Source organism: Felis catus, chromosome B4, assembly GCF_018350175.1.
Source record: "Felis catus isolate Fca126 chromosome B4, F.catus_Fca126_mat1.0, whole genome shotgun sequence".
NCBI classification, from domain to species: domain Eukaryota; kingdom Metazoa; phylum Chordata; class Mammalia; order Carnivora; family Felidae; genus Felis; species Felis catus.
In genome coordinates, this window is record NC_058374.1 from 26,662,706 (window position 1) to 26,677,563 (window position 14,858).

General features: G+C 40.7%; 1 protein-coding gene across 11 annotated transcripts in view; it reads left to right on the forward strand.

Annotated features, from left to right (window-relative positions):
• Nucleotides 1-2,926: 2,926 nt before the first annotated feature.
• Nucleotides 2,927-14,858, forward strand: part of WAC (WW domain containing adaptor with coiled-coil) — an 87,801-nt gene continuing 75,869 nt past the window's right edge. For 2 of the 11 annotated variants that reach the window (XM_023256480.2, XM_023256488.2), the window contains exons 1-3: nt 3,723-4,187; nt 4,596-4,632; nt 6,173-6,386. In XM_023256480.2, the coding sequence (XP_023112248.1) occupies nt 4,147-4,187; nt 4,596-4,632; nt 6,173-6,386 (292 nt within the window). In that variant the 5' untranslated portion in view covers nt 3,723-4,146. Of the gene's footprint in view, nt 3,181-3,287; nt 3,583-3,721; nt 4,188-4,292; nt 4,380-4,595; nt 4,633-6,172; nt 6,387-14,858 lie in introns of those variants that run through there. The other 9 variants (XM_023256485.2, XM_023256486.2, XM_023256484.2 and 6 more) reach the window with 9 other exon arrangements.

A 14,858-nucleotide genomic window follows, 5' to 3' on the forward strand; every position in this document is an offset into this window, starting at 1 on the left:
TGAAATATGGATCTTTTGTGCACATACAAACTTGCAATCTCTCAATAGAGAGGAATGTAATAGCTTTTGCTATACATGTAAATTTTCAAATGTTATCTAATACGATATTTTATCTGCATTAGGAATAAGCCAGCTTTTCTCTATTTTATTTGTGACAGCCAGACTGGATCTTATAGCCACATGTCTTTTCTTCTTAAGATTACAATACTTTGCTAGTTTCCTTTTTTAGTGTTTATTTATTTTGAGAAACAGTGAGCCCAAGCAGGGGAGGAGCAGAGAGAAAGGGAGAATCCCAAGTGGGCTCTATGCTGTCAGCACGGAGACCAATGTAGGGCTTGATTTCATGACCATGAGATCATGACCCGAGCCAGTATCAAGAGTCAGATGCTCAACCAACTGAGCCACCCAGGCACCCCTTCTATTTCTTTTAGCAATTTTGTAGGTAAATATCCTTTCATTCAACATATTTTTCTGATGTCACAGAGATATCATTATAGTGGGGGACAACCAATAAACAAAATATGTATTATATGGCAAATAGTTAGAAAAAAAAAAGAGGATGACAGAGAGAGAATGGTGGGGTGCCATAAACAGAGTCTTCAGAGGAAAGACCTTTCTAAAAGTGAAATAGTGTGAACCACTCAGGCGGCCCAAGTTTTTTTTTAAATGATGGCAGCTATTAAAACATGTTTTTAAGTTGACAGGAATGAATCACTTAAGAGTGAAAAAATCGTAAAGTAGACAATTCCAAGAGTTAAACAGAATTCAAGGCAAAGGTGGCCAATTTTGCTCTTAGTAATTTTGACAGTTTATCTACAGTTACTGGAGTATAGCAGCATATTCAGATATAGAAAGGTTGGTAGATGCAATGGTGAGTAGCAGACAGCTGTTATTGATTTCTGATTTTTTTTCTATTTCCCTGGAGAGATCAGAAGCATGATAAGGATCTACTCAGGAGGGGTGGGATTAAGAAGTTAAACAGCTGTTTAAGAGAACAGGCGTAAACGTATTAGGGAAATTAGACTAAGGGTATGGGGAGAACACAAGGAGCTCAATCCGGGGTTAGCAGGGCTGTGTTTTTCTCCAGCCAAGTTCAACTGCTCCGCAGCAAGCATACAGTGAATTAACCAGGACTGTAGATTAGAAAGATAAAATGGAAGAGAGAAGGAAAGGATTGAAGGTATTCACAAAGGGTTTATAACAATGGATAATGGAATCTAAAAATAGGCAAGGAATTTTTTAAAACATAGGTATAACATTTAGATGTACCTTTTGGTAAATAACTGATTCTTATTTTGTGAGGTAGTTGTATGAAGTCACTGTGAACACTGATCTGTTCCTAGGGGAAAACAGGGTTAGGTTCCAGAAACACTCTGGTCACAACATTTTCATCAGTTTCTATTTAAACATCTTATATTCATTATTGATTCCTTAACACTGAACTCATCACAGTCAAGAGCACAAATAAGAAGCCTGAAAGTTTATCTAGGGCCTGTGTTTTCTCCACAAGGCACATCACATTTTGTGCTTAGGGGTACTAGACAGCACTTTAGCACTACGCTTGGAGGGGCATTTAAAACAGCAAAACCAATAAAAAGCATGAACAGTGCAAAAACCACAAAAGTATATATATTATGAAAAGTACATTTATTTACAATATGTGAGCTGAATTAATAAGGGAGTGCTATCTTGTTCAACACAGCTGGGAATGTTACATTGTTTGCCACTGTGTGCATGCCCACGAATGCTCTGCACACTGATTTGGTGGTTACAAATTTTTAGTGAGTAGGCAAATTTGCAAATATGGAATCTATGAATAATGAAAACTGTACATTGCCTTGTAGTTTCCTCCAGTTCGCGGCTTTTGATCAAACGGTATATGTCAAAGTTTCAGCACATGATTACCATCAAGAAATTAGTAATAATTTTTGCTGCCAGTTTTCAAAAACATTCTGCAAAGGATTTATATATTTGTGTGTACTCTACTAACCTGTATCTTCAGTGCATTTGTTACAAACGTGTTAGAAATTGCACGTAAGACTCTAGGTTTTTTAATTTTTTTTTCCCATTACAGTCACTAGCAGTTTTGTTTTAGTTACCAATAGCTCACAAGGGGTATTAAGCTTTTACTGGTCCTCACAAAAAGCAATAATCTTAACATCTGGCAGGGGGACTTGACAAATGAGGGTATGTAAGCATTTTTTCTTCAATCAATTGTGATTTCAGGGCCTCTTCCCCACTTCATTCCTTCTCTTTATTAGGCCCAGCAATAAGGATAATTGTTGGAAACCAAGTCAGCTACTTTTGGATACTGGTTTTTGGTGGGGTCTTGTTTTTTTCTGGTTTCCCGTTTTACCTTTCTCTTTTACGCAAATAAGTATATACTTCTTTTATGTTTATTACAATCTATTCGTTAAGTTAATGCTGCCTTATAAGAAATTCAGCGCAGGGGAAAAAAACCCCACCTGAATATCAGCCACTAACCACCCCACGCCTAATTTTGGGGGGTACACCTGACTTTTCCCCTCCCAATACGCCAATGTTGGCATTGCGCCGGTAGCGGTTTATAAAATTCAATTTGTAGCAACTCCATTTAGCACCCCCTATGCCTTTATTCACATGCAGAACGTTCGAATGAATTTTCTTTCACCAAAGGACTTCAAGGACAAAGAGGAACTAGAAGAGAAAAATGGGAAATAAAGGTGAGGGTGGGGAGGACACTGCCGCGGACGGAAAATACTCCTCAAGGATGAAGCGGGTCAACCCTTTTCCCCTGGAACCCATCCCGCTCCAGATCAGTTTCGGTTTTAATTCACTGCCCCGAGCCGCGCGCGCGCGCGCGCGCGCTCCCTCCTCGAACCGGGCACCTTCGCCTTACAGCCGCTGGGGCGCCCGGTCCTCCCGCATTCTGTACGACACCCCGTAACGCCTGCGTCTTTCCTCGCCCGGCAAGCTCGCTTTCCTGCACGCCTCCGGGGGTGACACTTACTTCTAGCGCGTCGACGGGCGAGCTCCGCGCAACCCCTGCCCACCGAAGGCCGGCCGCGCGCCCGGCTTCCGGTCTGAGGCAGGTGCCCAGGCCCGGGTTCCGGCTCCCGGGAGCGGGCCAAAGGGAGCAGCGGCACGCTCCCCACCTCCCCGAGGGCGGCTGCTGTCGTTGCCAACCGAGGAAGCTCCTTGGTAACCGTCCGCCCGCCGCCTAACCGGGGAGTGGGGGGGGGGGTCCGACCACCCCGCCGGAGCCCGAAGGGGCGGGGGCCGGCGGCCGAAGAGCTCACTCAAGGGCACCCGCCCACCCCCGCGCTTCTGGGCGCACGCGCAGCAGCCGCAGACTCCTTTATTTAGTCCGCGATGGCTTCTCTCGCGCCCCACCGTCCTCCTCCCGAAGGCGGCTCCCTCCCCGCGCATCCCGGAGCCCCCGGGAACAGCCTCGAGCGGGTCCCCGAGCGGGACTATCCCTAAACTGGAACGGCAGCGGCCAGATTTGCGTGTGAGGAAAAGAAGCGGCAACCGGAAAGACCTGCCGGGTAGCGAGGAGGCGAGCCAGGCCTCAGAGGAAGAGGAAGGCCGGGGCGGGCCGAGGTTTGCCGAAGGCGGCGTTCCGGAGCCGCGCGGGGCGGGGAGGCAGGCAGAGGGTGGGAGAGGAGGGGCGCGGCGGAAACTGCCGAGGTTTTCCGAAGGCCGCGGCGTCCGAGTTGCCCGGATGTAGTTGGTGGAGCGGCAGCGGCGGCACCAGCGGCGGCGGCGGCGGCGGCGGCGGCGGCAGGAGGCGGAGGAGAAGGACCAGGCAGCGGCGGCGACGGGGGGAGGAGGGGAGGAGGCGGCGGAGCAGGAGGAGGAGAAGGCGGAGGAGGCGGTAGCTCTCCGCGGGGCTGAGCCGGACGCGTCTTCTTGCCCCCTCCCCCCGGTTCGCCGCTGCCGCCGTGTAGTTGGCGCCGCTGCCCGGGCTGAGAGTGAGCGTGGTGTCGGCGGAGGGAGATGGCCCGGGAACGCCGGCGCCACTAACGGGGAGGTGCTGAGAGTCGCCGAGGGCGCGCCGGGCCCTGGTGCCGGTGCTGCCGCCCGCCCGCCGCCTGCGCGCCCGCCCGCCCGCCTCTCGCGGCCGCTCTCCCCCTCCCCCGACACACACTCACAGGCCGGGCATTGATGGTAATGTATGCGAGGAAACAGCAGAGACTCAGTGATGGGTAAATTGTCTTTTCGTTTCGGGCCGGGCCGCAGCGCGGGCGGGGGGCGGTGGCGGCGGCGGCGGCGGCGCGGGGAGGGGGGGGGGGCTGTTCCTCCTTATCTGGTGCTGGCTGAGCCGCCATTTTTGTTGTTAACCCTGATCCGGATCGGGCTGGGGAGGAGGAGCAGCCGCGCGAGCAGGCGAGGACTGAGTGAGTGTGGAGGCAGCGGAGGGCCGGGTTCGCGGCGTTTCGCCCTCGTTACCGCCTTTGAGTCGTGTGTGTGTGTGTGTGTGTGTGTGTGTGTGTGTGTGTTCGTTGCCGGTACGTTAGGTAGGTCTCCCGCGGGGAGGGGCGCTGGGGGGGCACCCGTTTTCTTCCTCCCCGCCCGAGGTGTCTCATATCGCCGTCTCTCTTCCTGTTTTTCAGCTGTCACGACCGGAGGGGGGACTCGCAGCCTTACCAGGTACCAGCCGAGGCCGGGGTGGAGGGGTGGGTGGGGGGACGGAGGGGGAAGGGAGGAACTGCTACTCGAGCGCAGGCTTCAGAAGTCGCTACAGGCCCTTCGGTGCAACAAATCTGAAACTAGCACCGCGGGTCCCCTTAAAATTCGTGTTTGGTGCTATTAGCGCTCTCCAGCAACGTTGAGTGACTTATTTTGACAGGTGACTGGAGGAAGTTCAGGGTTTGTTTTTTCTTTTTCTTTCTTTTTTTTTTTTTTTTTTTTTTTTTTTTTTTTGGAAAAATATTCCTAGCCAGGAAGGACCTGACTCGATCGATGGGATGAGGTGATAGGTGACTTCTAAGCAGTATTTATTTATTGTATTTGGGCACTAAAAATAACGTAATGATATTTAAATTAGGAGGGCCTAGGAAGAAATGATTAATTGATCTGCAGCTCTTAGTATGTCCTAAACTATCTCCTCCCCGTTTGAATGGTTTTGGCGCAAGGAATTGCCTTACTAGTGAGAGATAGTGCTTTTCTCTTTGTACGAATTGAGATCTTTGGATACTTGGATAATTCATTCTAATATACATGGCTCTAGGTATGTAAGGTTCCTTTTTGTTACTGCGGTTTCTGCATATCAAGTTTTTAAAAATTATAGAAGTGGGCCCTGTTTTGAGGGGGAAGAATCTCATAAACGGTAACTATCAGATGACACCAGAAGTAAATACATTCTGCTTAGTACATTTAATCGCTTAAAGGGGTTTCTAAGCTGATAGTTCTGTTACTGGCTAGCCAGAGTTGTTAAAGCTCAAGTTAAAAGCCTTAGGTCCCTTGAAGTGTAAAATCGTTGTTCATTACCTTTGGATAGTCAAGAGATTAAACTCTCTTGAATCTGCTCCTCTGAAACATTGTAATTACACACTGTGAAAGACTGGTCCATTATGGTTGTCTTAAATATGTGTTAGAATAAAACTGAACCATTTTTCTGAGGGAGTTCCATTAAGTTATGTTAGGAAATAGGAAGTATTGACCAATGTTTTTATACCTTAAAATTATTTTTCCACACCTGCAAGAGTAGGTAAGTTAGGCCTGAAATTTTTTATTTGAAGCAGAAAGCTGGAGAACCTGATGCTTTTTTTGTAGGTTTTCAGAAACCTGGTTCTGCTTATTTATGCCTATCAGTTGTAGAACACAAGATTACACTAGTATACAAGATCACAGACGATGGAACTAGTACATGAGTTTCTACTTTGGGCTAAACTTTGTAATTTGCAGAAAAACTTACTATGGAATTAATGTACCAAGGTGTTTGGTTTCTGGTATTTACAGTATATTTAATGAAGTGTTTTTTTGTTTCCTTTTTTGAACATGATTTGTATGAGGAGCCTTATCATAACTCTGGGGCATTTAAGTCTTGTCTGAATAACTTAGAGGCAGAATTGAAAATGGAAATTTTATTGATAAAAGTTCACGAAACTGAAGTTAATACGCCATATGCTAAAATTGATTTGGTTTATTGTTAAGTTTAAAGTTTCAATTCTTTCTCTCTTTTTTTTGGGGGGGTGATGTTTTACAGGCACTTAAGTATTCATCGAAGAGTCACCCCAGTAGTGGTGATCACAGACATGAAAAAATGCGAGACGCCGCAGATCCTTCACCACCAAATAAAATGTTGCGGAGATCTGATAGTCCTGAAAACAAATATAGTGACAGCACAGGTCACAGTAAGGCCAAAAATGTGCATATTCACAGAGTTAGAGAGAGGGATGGTGGTGAGTAGCTTTTTAAATGAAACTTCCACATATATTTAACAATAGCTCTGTGTAAAACAATAGGTAGCAGTGATATTTCCAGCCTGTGGACATGACCATATGGTTGTGTCATCAAAATATTTTATTTCCATCAATTAATCCCTAAACAAGTCACTACAGAAGTAAGGTGCTGATCTGAGGAGCATCTTAAAATGGATACCAATGGCATGTAATAAGAGAATGCCTTTATGAATATAACCTATCAAATGCTTTATTAATGATGAGAGAAATGCAGAACATTTTTCCAAGGAAGGAATTTTCACCTTTTCAAGTAAAGATTTCAGTTTATTTGGCTCAGTTTAAAATTTTTATTGCTGCTTCATTTACTTTTATAAGGAGTTCAAATGTATTTCCTACTGATACATTATGAATTTAAAAGTTCAGTAGGGTTTTTGAGATGGTTTACAGGTTGAAAAAACCACTTGTGATTATAAAATTCTTACGGGTTTCTGTTGTAAGGACTTAAAATGTTACTTTCTGTATTCTCCAGGGTCTTATTAATGTAATTTCTATGCTGTGTTCGTACAAATATTCAACTTTTTAAAAGTATGCCTCATTTCTTTTGTATAGTGCTGTTACCCTTAAGTTACTACCTTACCTCATCTTAAGTTCATTGTGGTGGGAGGCTAAGAAAAAGTAAATTCAGTAACTTCAGATTTAATTTGCCCAGAATTTATCAAAAAATGCAATTTCATGTCTAAAGCATGTATTGAGCAACAAACCGATTTCACTAAGGTGATTAAAACATGGTTTTTCCCCCACTATAAAATTTCTCAACAGGTAACATGTTTGATATACAAATATTCAACAGTGATTGTGCTTTTAGAAGCTACTAAGGAAACTCGAGTGCCATGTGGCTTTCTGCCTCTGACTGCCAACTACCTTCTCAATACTTCTTTTAAAAAATATCCTGCATCTTCTGGTCTTTTTTGCCTCTTGGGATGGAGAACTGCTTTGTTCAGTGTGCTCAGATAACTCGGAAACATGGGTCTCCTCTGTACATAGTTACTGGGTTGAGGAAATTAGCGATGGTCAGGAGATGGTCAGATTGTGTTGAGATGGAAGAATTTAGATGGTTATTGGATGGGAGGTGAATATAGTTCTGATGAACATAGCTGTAGTTCTGTGCTACTTATGCAGATAAACTATATTTTTGTTTGTAAGTAACCAGTAGCAGGTGGGTTTGGTTATTAAGTGTTAGAAGTTCTTTGATGGCAAAATTACTTAAACTATTAATATTTTTAATTTTGTGGATAAATTTTCCCTAGTGTTATGTACAGTCTGAGATGATACCATTCTCAATCACTCTTATGTAGTGGATTTCATCTTAAACGTTAGCTCTTGGAAGGCAGGTACTGTTTGCATTGTACTGTGCTTTATTTTTCAAATTTTGGTGATTGTGACAAAATAGGATGTGGCACTTCATCTCCTTATGGATAAGTATCTTGGGTTCTCTTTTAGTGATTGTGATCTCGTTTAATGTATCATCAATTTCTAAATCCAGGAAGAAGTCAGTTTAGGTACTCTAGGAAAGTTCTGTAAATGCTTTCAAACATTTATAGTTAACTGTACCTGATAATTCCTTTATAGGTGAAATAATCCCAAGACCATTCTGTTACTTATTCAACAAACATGGGGCAACAATTGTGTTGTATTCCTGGAAGTAAAGATAAAATGTGATCCTGTCCTGGAAACAAGTTTGGAAGACTGACTCTTGTCAGCTAGTGGTGGTTTTAGCTTAACTGCTTACTTTCTCTGTACTCCTTTTTTCTTCATTTTTATTTTAATTTTATTTCTTATATGAATTCCAGATACCTTTTCTAGGCTTTTAGTTTTCTTTCTTTGCATCTTTTTGCTGATTCTTCCATTTGTAAGAAACTTCCTTGTTTTTCTGATAGTCATTTGCCGAGTTAGGCCCCACTTTCTGATTTGCTTTTTAGCTGCTTATCTGTCTTCCTCTGGAGACTTTAACTAATAGAAGCTCTGTTCTGAAGTTTGGAGTGCAGATTTGGTGTCCATTCTTTTAAAGATATGAAGTCATTTTCTCATTTTAATACTTATTTTGTCATTATACATTGACTCCAGGTGTTTGCCTTGATTGCTGATACGTGTTTGAAATGGAGTTTTTCAAAGTGTATAAGTATCATCTTATTACAAACATTTGTATCTTTTAGATTTTAATTTTTAAATATACATTTATGTATAGATATCTGTACATAGATAGGTATTTGTCTATTTAAACACAAAGCCATTACCCAAAGTCAGATGGAAGTGAGTTGGGTTCTCTGCCCATGTGTTAAGTAACAACTTGATATAAGAACGGGTTACTACATTGTTAATTGATTTAATATCAGATGTGTTTTCATTTTAGTGTTTTAAAAAAATCTAATGAGTTTAGTAAATACCTAATAACGTAAAAGCCTGTGTGCTATGCTTTGTAACTTGCATCTTACAAAACAAACAGATGTGAAACTTACAAAATGTGTTTGTTGTTTTTCCGAGATTGGATTTTACTGGCATCTATCCACATCGCAACATATTTTTTACAGTAATTACTAGATGTCTTCTATAGCACCTTGGATTTCCTTGAAAAGTGCCAGTTCAGTTGTATAAAATGACTTTAAGTAATTTACCATGAAAAGTAAGAAAGCAATTATTGAGAAGGATTGTCTATCGGATTGTTTGTCCTAGAAATCCTTAGCTAAAAGACTGACTGCAACATAATATGTGCAGTTAAGAGTTAAATTTTGTCCTTTAGGACTTATTAAAGGGAATGTGGTTTATTGTAAGTAAAGGGAAGTTCTGTGAGAGTATAATGTTTTAACTTCGTGAATCAAGCTATTTTTTATGTATTCTGTGATTTATTTGCAAAGCAGTCTTTTGTTTAAAATGTTTTGTTTAAAAATAACCAAAAACAAGAATCTTAAGGGGTTTTTTTTTTTTTGTTTTTTTTTTTTATAGCTTAGACATGTTTTAAAAGTGCAGCTGACATCCAGACCTTAGAAGTATGAGCATACAATTCAGGTTAAATTTGTATTTTCGTGGAATTTTAAAAACACTTTCTGTTTGGTTATGAAAGTATTTTTTCTGGAGAACGAGTTTCAAATGATTATTTTACCAAGTAACTAAATTTAAGAATGATAATAGTACAGATGAGTTTAGGAGGGAAAGGTATCTTTACAAGGATTCTGGAAAGCTGTTCCACAAAACTTCAGCCTCATGGGAGTTGTTCCATTTTTCATACTATTCTTCTCAGAATTAACTGTTAAGAAACTTACAAGATACATTTGGAATACTTTTTAGAAACCTCTTTTCTGGGGAGACAGCTCAATTGACTGATAGCAGAATAATCTTTATTGGTTTTCTGATTTGTTGGACTTCATTGAATTTGCATAGCTTTTTAGTTAGCATTCAAGTATCTTTTGAGTACAAAGTAAAGTACCCTTAGTGGTTTAGTAATTATTGTTCTAAAGATTTTAAAGTTTTTAGCTGCATAGTGAAAGCTTTTATCTTGTTTTGTCATTTAGCTATATATTTGGAGATATTCAGAAATGTATTTTCATCTAATTTTCAAACGAAGGATACTTTAACATTTGAAATTGTTCAGTAGAAACTATTTGGGGATAATGGGTACTTTTATAGTTTTTAAAATATACTTTAGTAACGTTTGAAGCTTTTCATGTTGGATGATAGACTGGTACTTGTGTAACATGGCCTTATAGTTAACTCAGATAACTTTGTTTTGAATAGAAAGGAAGTATGCTTTGCATTTATAATGCTAGAAAGTATTATAAAAATAAACAGTTTAATTTGATCCTCATGTTGCTCTTGGGAGGTAGAACAGATAGCATCCCTGTTTTACAGTTCTACAAATGAGGGAAAATTTACTTGTGTAAAATTGAATAGTGGACTCTAGAAATTGGTCCTCTATACTCTGGTAGATTGTTCACACTCTCAGATGAAACATTTAAGCATATTGAAAGCTTATTTGGTGGGTGTTTACTATAGCACAAATTAATTTAAAGTCAGTTTGCTTGTATCCTCTTAATGCTTTCACCCAGCATCCCCTGTGGTTACATCATACCTAATTTAGTACATTATCAAAACCATGACATTGACATTGGTACAATATATGTGTGTAGTTCTAGACCAAGTTATCACGTCAATGTTTTAGTTTTAGAAAGAGTTTTAATGTGAAAGTTGACCAGAGTTTTTGCTTTGATATTTAAAGGCTGTCTTGATTGAACAAAATGTTTTTTAGTTGTGTAAGATATATTTAAAGTTTTTGGTGTAACATATTTAGGATTTTTGGTCCATAATTCACAGGAAACTTATTCTAGATTGTCTCTGTTAAGCATCTGCTTCTTCTGTTGTGCAGAATGGTTGTGGTGTATGTAGTTTATCATGTTATGCTTGAAAGAGTAAAGATAACAATGAGCTGGGGCATCTTTACAGGGTTTCTGTAAGTGGGACTCTCATTCTATAAGTGGGACTATTCCGCTTCTGGGATTCTGTCCTAAGAACTGGAGATAACTCTTTGTTAATCATTTCAAAACCAGTTACTTAGGTCTTGCAAATGTATCCTAAGAAGAGTCTCCTTTCCATTTATGATTTATGTGATAAATCATAATTTTGAAAGCTCTTTTACATTGTTTCTCATCTCATTCTTTAACAACTCTTTGTGAAACAGGCTGATGAGGATTATTCCTGTTTAAGTGGTTGTTCTTAGAAATATAATTTGAAGATCAAGCTAAGGTTTCATATAGTGCTAAAAACTTGCTTTCCAGTTTCAATAATTAATAGTAGCCTAAATACTTCACTTGGATTGCACTTATAACCACTTTTTAGTAGTTAAAATGCAACCATTATACTCCTAGCTACTATCTTCTCTTACCGGGACTGTGTAAGAGCCTGCTGAATGGTGTTCTTTTTGCTTCACACAATCATTTCCCCCCACAGTCCAGAGTGGTCCACTAAAATACTGGTCAGATCACATCACTCTTGCTCAGAACCCTCCAGTGACTCTCTGTTACTTACAAGGCCTATATGAAAATACTCTGTGTAATCTGGTGTCTGAGTTTCTTCAGCCTCTTCACCTACCACTCTTTCCCCTTGTTTGTGCTTCTCCATTCTGGCCTTACAGGAAGAAGTTCGTTCTTATCTCAAGGATACTGCATGTTATGCTCCTCCTCTCTGGGACGTTCATCTTTCTGTATGTCCTCCTGGTGCGCTTTCACTGAATAATGTGCTTAAATGGCACCCTCTCCCAGAGGCCTTCCCTAGTGTTTGTTCCTGGTCGCTCTGAAACAGCCATCCCCAGCACTGTTTATCCTTTTCATTGCTTTGTTCCTTGCTCGTATTTAACATGACTTGATGTTATTTATTTACAGTCATTCTGCTATAACATGACATGTGTTCCTGAAAGGTTTCATGCTATGCAAAATAGCACCACAGGACCTACGGGAAAAATGTGGTTAGGGGCACATTAAAAAGATAGAAATCTAACAAATCCTAGCATAACATTAAATGGTTAAGGAGTCCATTAATAGTGCAGTACATATGGTACTTTGACAAAGACCTGGAGTTAGCTTGTGGAAGTGAAAGGGTTGCAGATTGTGAGTTATTGTGAATTGATGGGAAGAGGGTTACCTGAAATAACCCTCGTAAAGTTGTTAACACAAATTGTGGATGGATAAGAAAGACTCCTACTGGCAGGATGAACCGAGGTAGCTGGCAGATGTTTGGGGTGTGCTTGTGAATTCCTGTGTAGCTTGGTTCAGCTGGGTGCAGTTAGTGTTTTTCATAGGTGAAACCACTCAAGTGGTAAATTTGTTATGCTCAAATAATTTCCTGATTTATCAATAGTGCTGGGACAAATTTGTGTTTTCAAAATAAGTGTTAATAGCAGAACTAACTGTATTTTAGTTTATTTTTGCTTATCTTCTGTGGAATACGCTCTATAACAGAGAGTGAGTTTGTTTTGTTAACTTGTATTCCTATGGCTTAGAACAGTGCCTGACACCTTATAACATTTCAGTAAATGGGTAGATAGAATAGTAGTGGGATTGTCAGTATAATTTAAGGGAAATGAATATTCCAGTTTTCTGAAACAGTGCTTCTCAAACTTCAATGTGTATAGTAATCACCTTGGGATCTTGCTAAAATGCATATTCTAGTTAAGTAGTGCTGGGGTTGGTTCCAAGGCTCTGTCTTTTTAACAAGATCCCACATGGTGCCCCTGTTGCTGGCTGTGTGTGAGTAATGGATCTACAGCAGCTCTGTCCAGTGGAAGAAGATTGTGAGCCACAAATGCAAATCCCACGTATAGTTTTCTAATAGTCATAATGAAGTAAAAGTAAAGTACGATTAATTTTAGTATATTTTATAAACTAATTTGTCCAGAATATTATTATTTCAACATGTACTTGATATTTTAAAAACACTTAAGATTCTTTACATTCCTATTTTTGTGTGAAGTCTTTGAAATCCAGTATTTTACACCTGTAGCACATTTCAGTTTGGACTAGCCACATTTCATGTGCTTACTTGCCACATGTGATTATTGGCTACTGAATTGGACAACACATATTCTCCATATTCTGCAGAATATGATCATTCTGTTGAATGATCTAGCTTCACATACTCCTATTTCTCTAAAGAAATTTTTCTTTTTTTTTTAATTTTTTTTTTTTTTAACATTTATTTTTGAGACCGAGAGAGACAGCATGAACAGGGGAGGGGCAAAGAGAGAGGGAGACACAGAATCTGAAACAGGCTCCAGGCTCTGAGCTGTCAGCACAGAGCCCGACGCGGGGCTCGAACTCACGGACCGTGAGATCATGACCTGAGCCGAAGTCGGCCACTTAACCGACCAAGCCACCCAGGCGCCCCACTAAAGAAATTTTTCATATGCCTGATGATTGAAATATCACGTAAAATGCAAGGTATGGTTAGAGTTGATGAATCCTTGAGCCATAGAGTGCTCCTGTACTAAAATTTTTCTCTGTTAGGACCCGTTTGTGATAGAAGAATTAGGAAATGTGGAGAATGGGGGAAAATAAAATTGCCTTAAATGCTGTCACTTGGAGTTAATCAGTTTTCACGGTATACATTTTTATGTCATAAAATATCAGTAGGGTTCCACAGGTAGCTTTTCCAGAATTTTTATTAAAATGGTTTCATATTCCGTATTCTTTTATGCCCTTTTTGGGGGCTTGTATTTAAGATTTGTGTAGTGGATTCAGTGGACACTTGGTGTTGATGGTATCAGTCTCAGAGGACTGATCAGGAATACTTTTTAGTTCTTAGAGAATATGCATATTTATCTTTTATCCTTACCTAATAGATTGAAGTCTTCTTTCAGTTAGATTAGTGTTTTAAGTCTAGGCTCTGATACTTGTAGCTAGGTGATGTTAGGCACACTACATACTCTGAATTTTTGTGTCCTGTTCCCCTAGGATTGTTGTGCCTTTTATGTATCTAAAACACTTCCAAGCAGTTAGGTGAGTGCCTTGACTGTGGCACCCTAAATGATTAGGTTTACTCGTATTCCTGTCACTAAGTTAGTGGTAGATCAGCAGGTGTAGGTCTCAGGCTACTGCTTTCTTTAGAGTCAGGAAGGAAGATACTAGATATTTTAGTTGCCGACTGAGGAGCCTGGCAAGTGAGAGCCGTGTCGGGGGCGGGGCGACACGACACGGCAATTCTAACTTGGTACCTGCTCCTACCCAGGACTTCGCAGTTTAAGGTTTTTAGGATAGATGTAAGGATAATTTCCTTCAGATGTGGCTGCTTATTAGAATCACCTGAGAAACTTAAAGCTACAAGTTCCTTGACTGCCTCTGAATTACTATAAATCAGAGCAGTTTCTAGGATGTAGCCTAGAAAACTGAATTTTTAAATAAACATGAATTTAATTTATTTATAAAGTGCAGGTCTAGAGAGAGTACATGTAAGAGGAGGAGGAACTCTGAGCGAGATTCAGGAATCTAGAAGTTAGGGTGGTTATTTGCCAAATCATAACGTTAACGTGTTACCTTGAGTTTTAAAGAATTTTCTTCTCTTTAATCTTTCCTAATTTATAAATAGTACAATTTCTTTGTAGTTATACGTTAAATACCTAACCTAGTGTTCTGTGGCACATACATCTGATGCCCTACTGTAGAATTCGTGCTGGACGATAGACAAGTTTCTAACCAGTATCAGTGACTGGGCAGGCTGCTAAGCTACTGGGGTGGTACCAGGAGCCACTATCACTGCATGAGGTGAAACTGTCCTTGATACTCCATGTCCTCTGCCGCCACCCACCCACACCGTCCCTGTGCGTTCACATTGTCGTGAGACCGTTGAATGGTGAACTTCTTTTAGTTTTTGTTTGAGAAACAGGTTTCGCCTGTTGGCGTACTCTGGCTGACTTCAGGTGTTCATAAATCG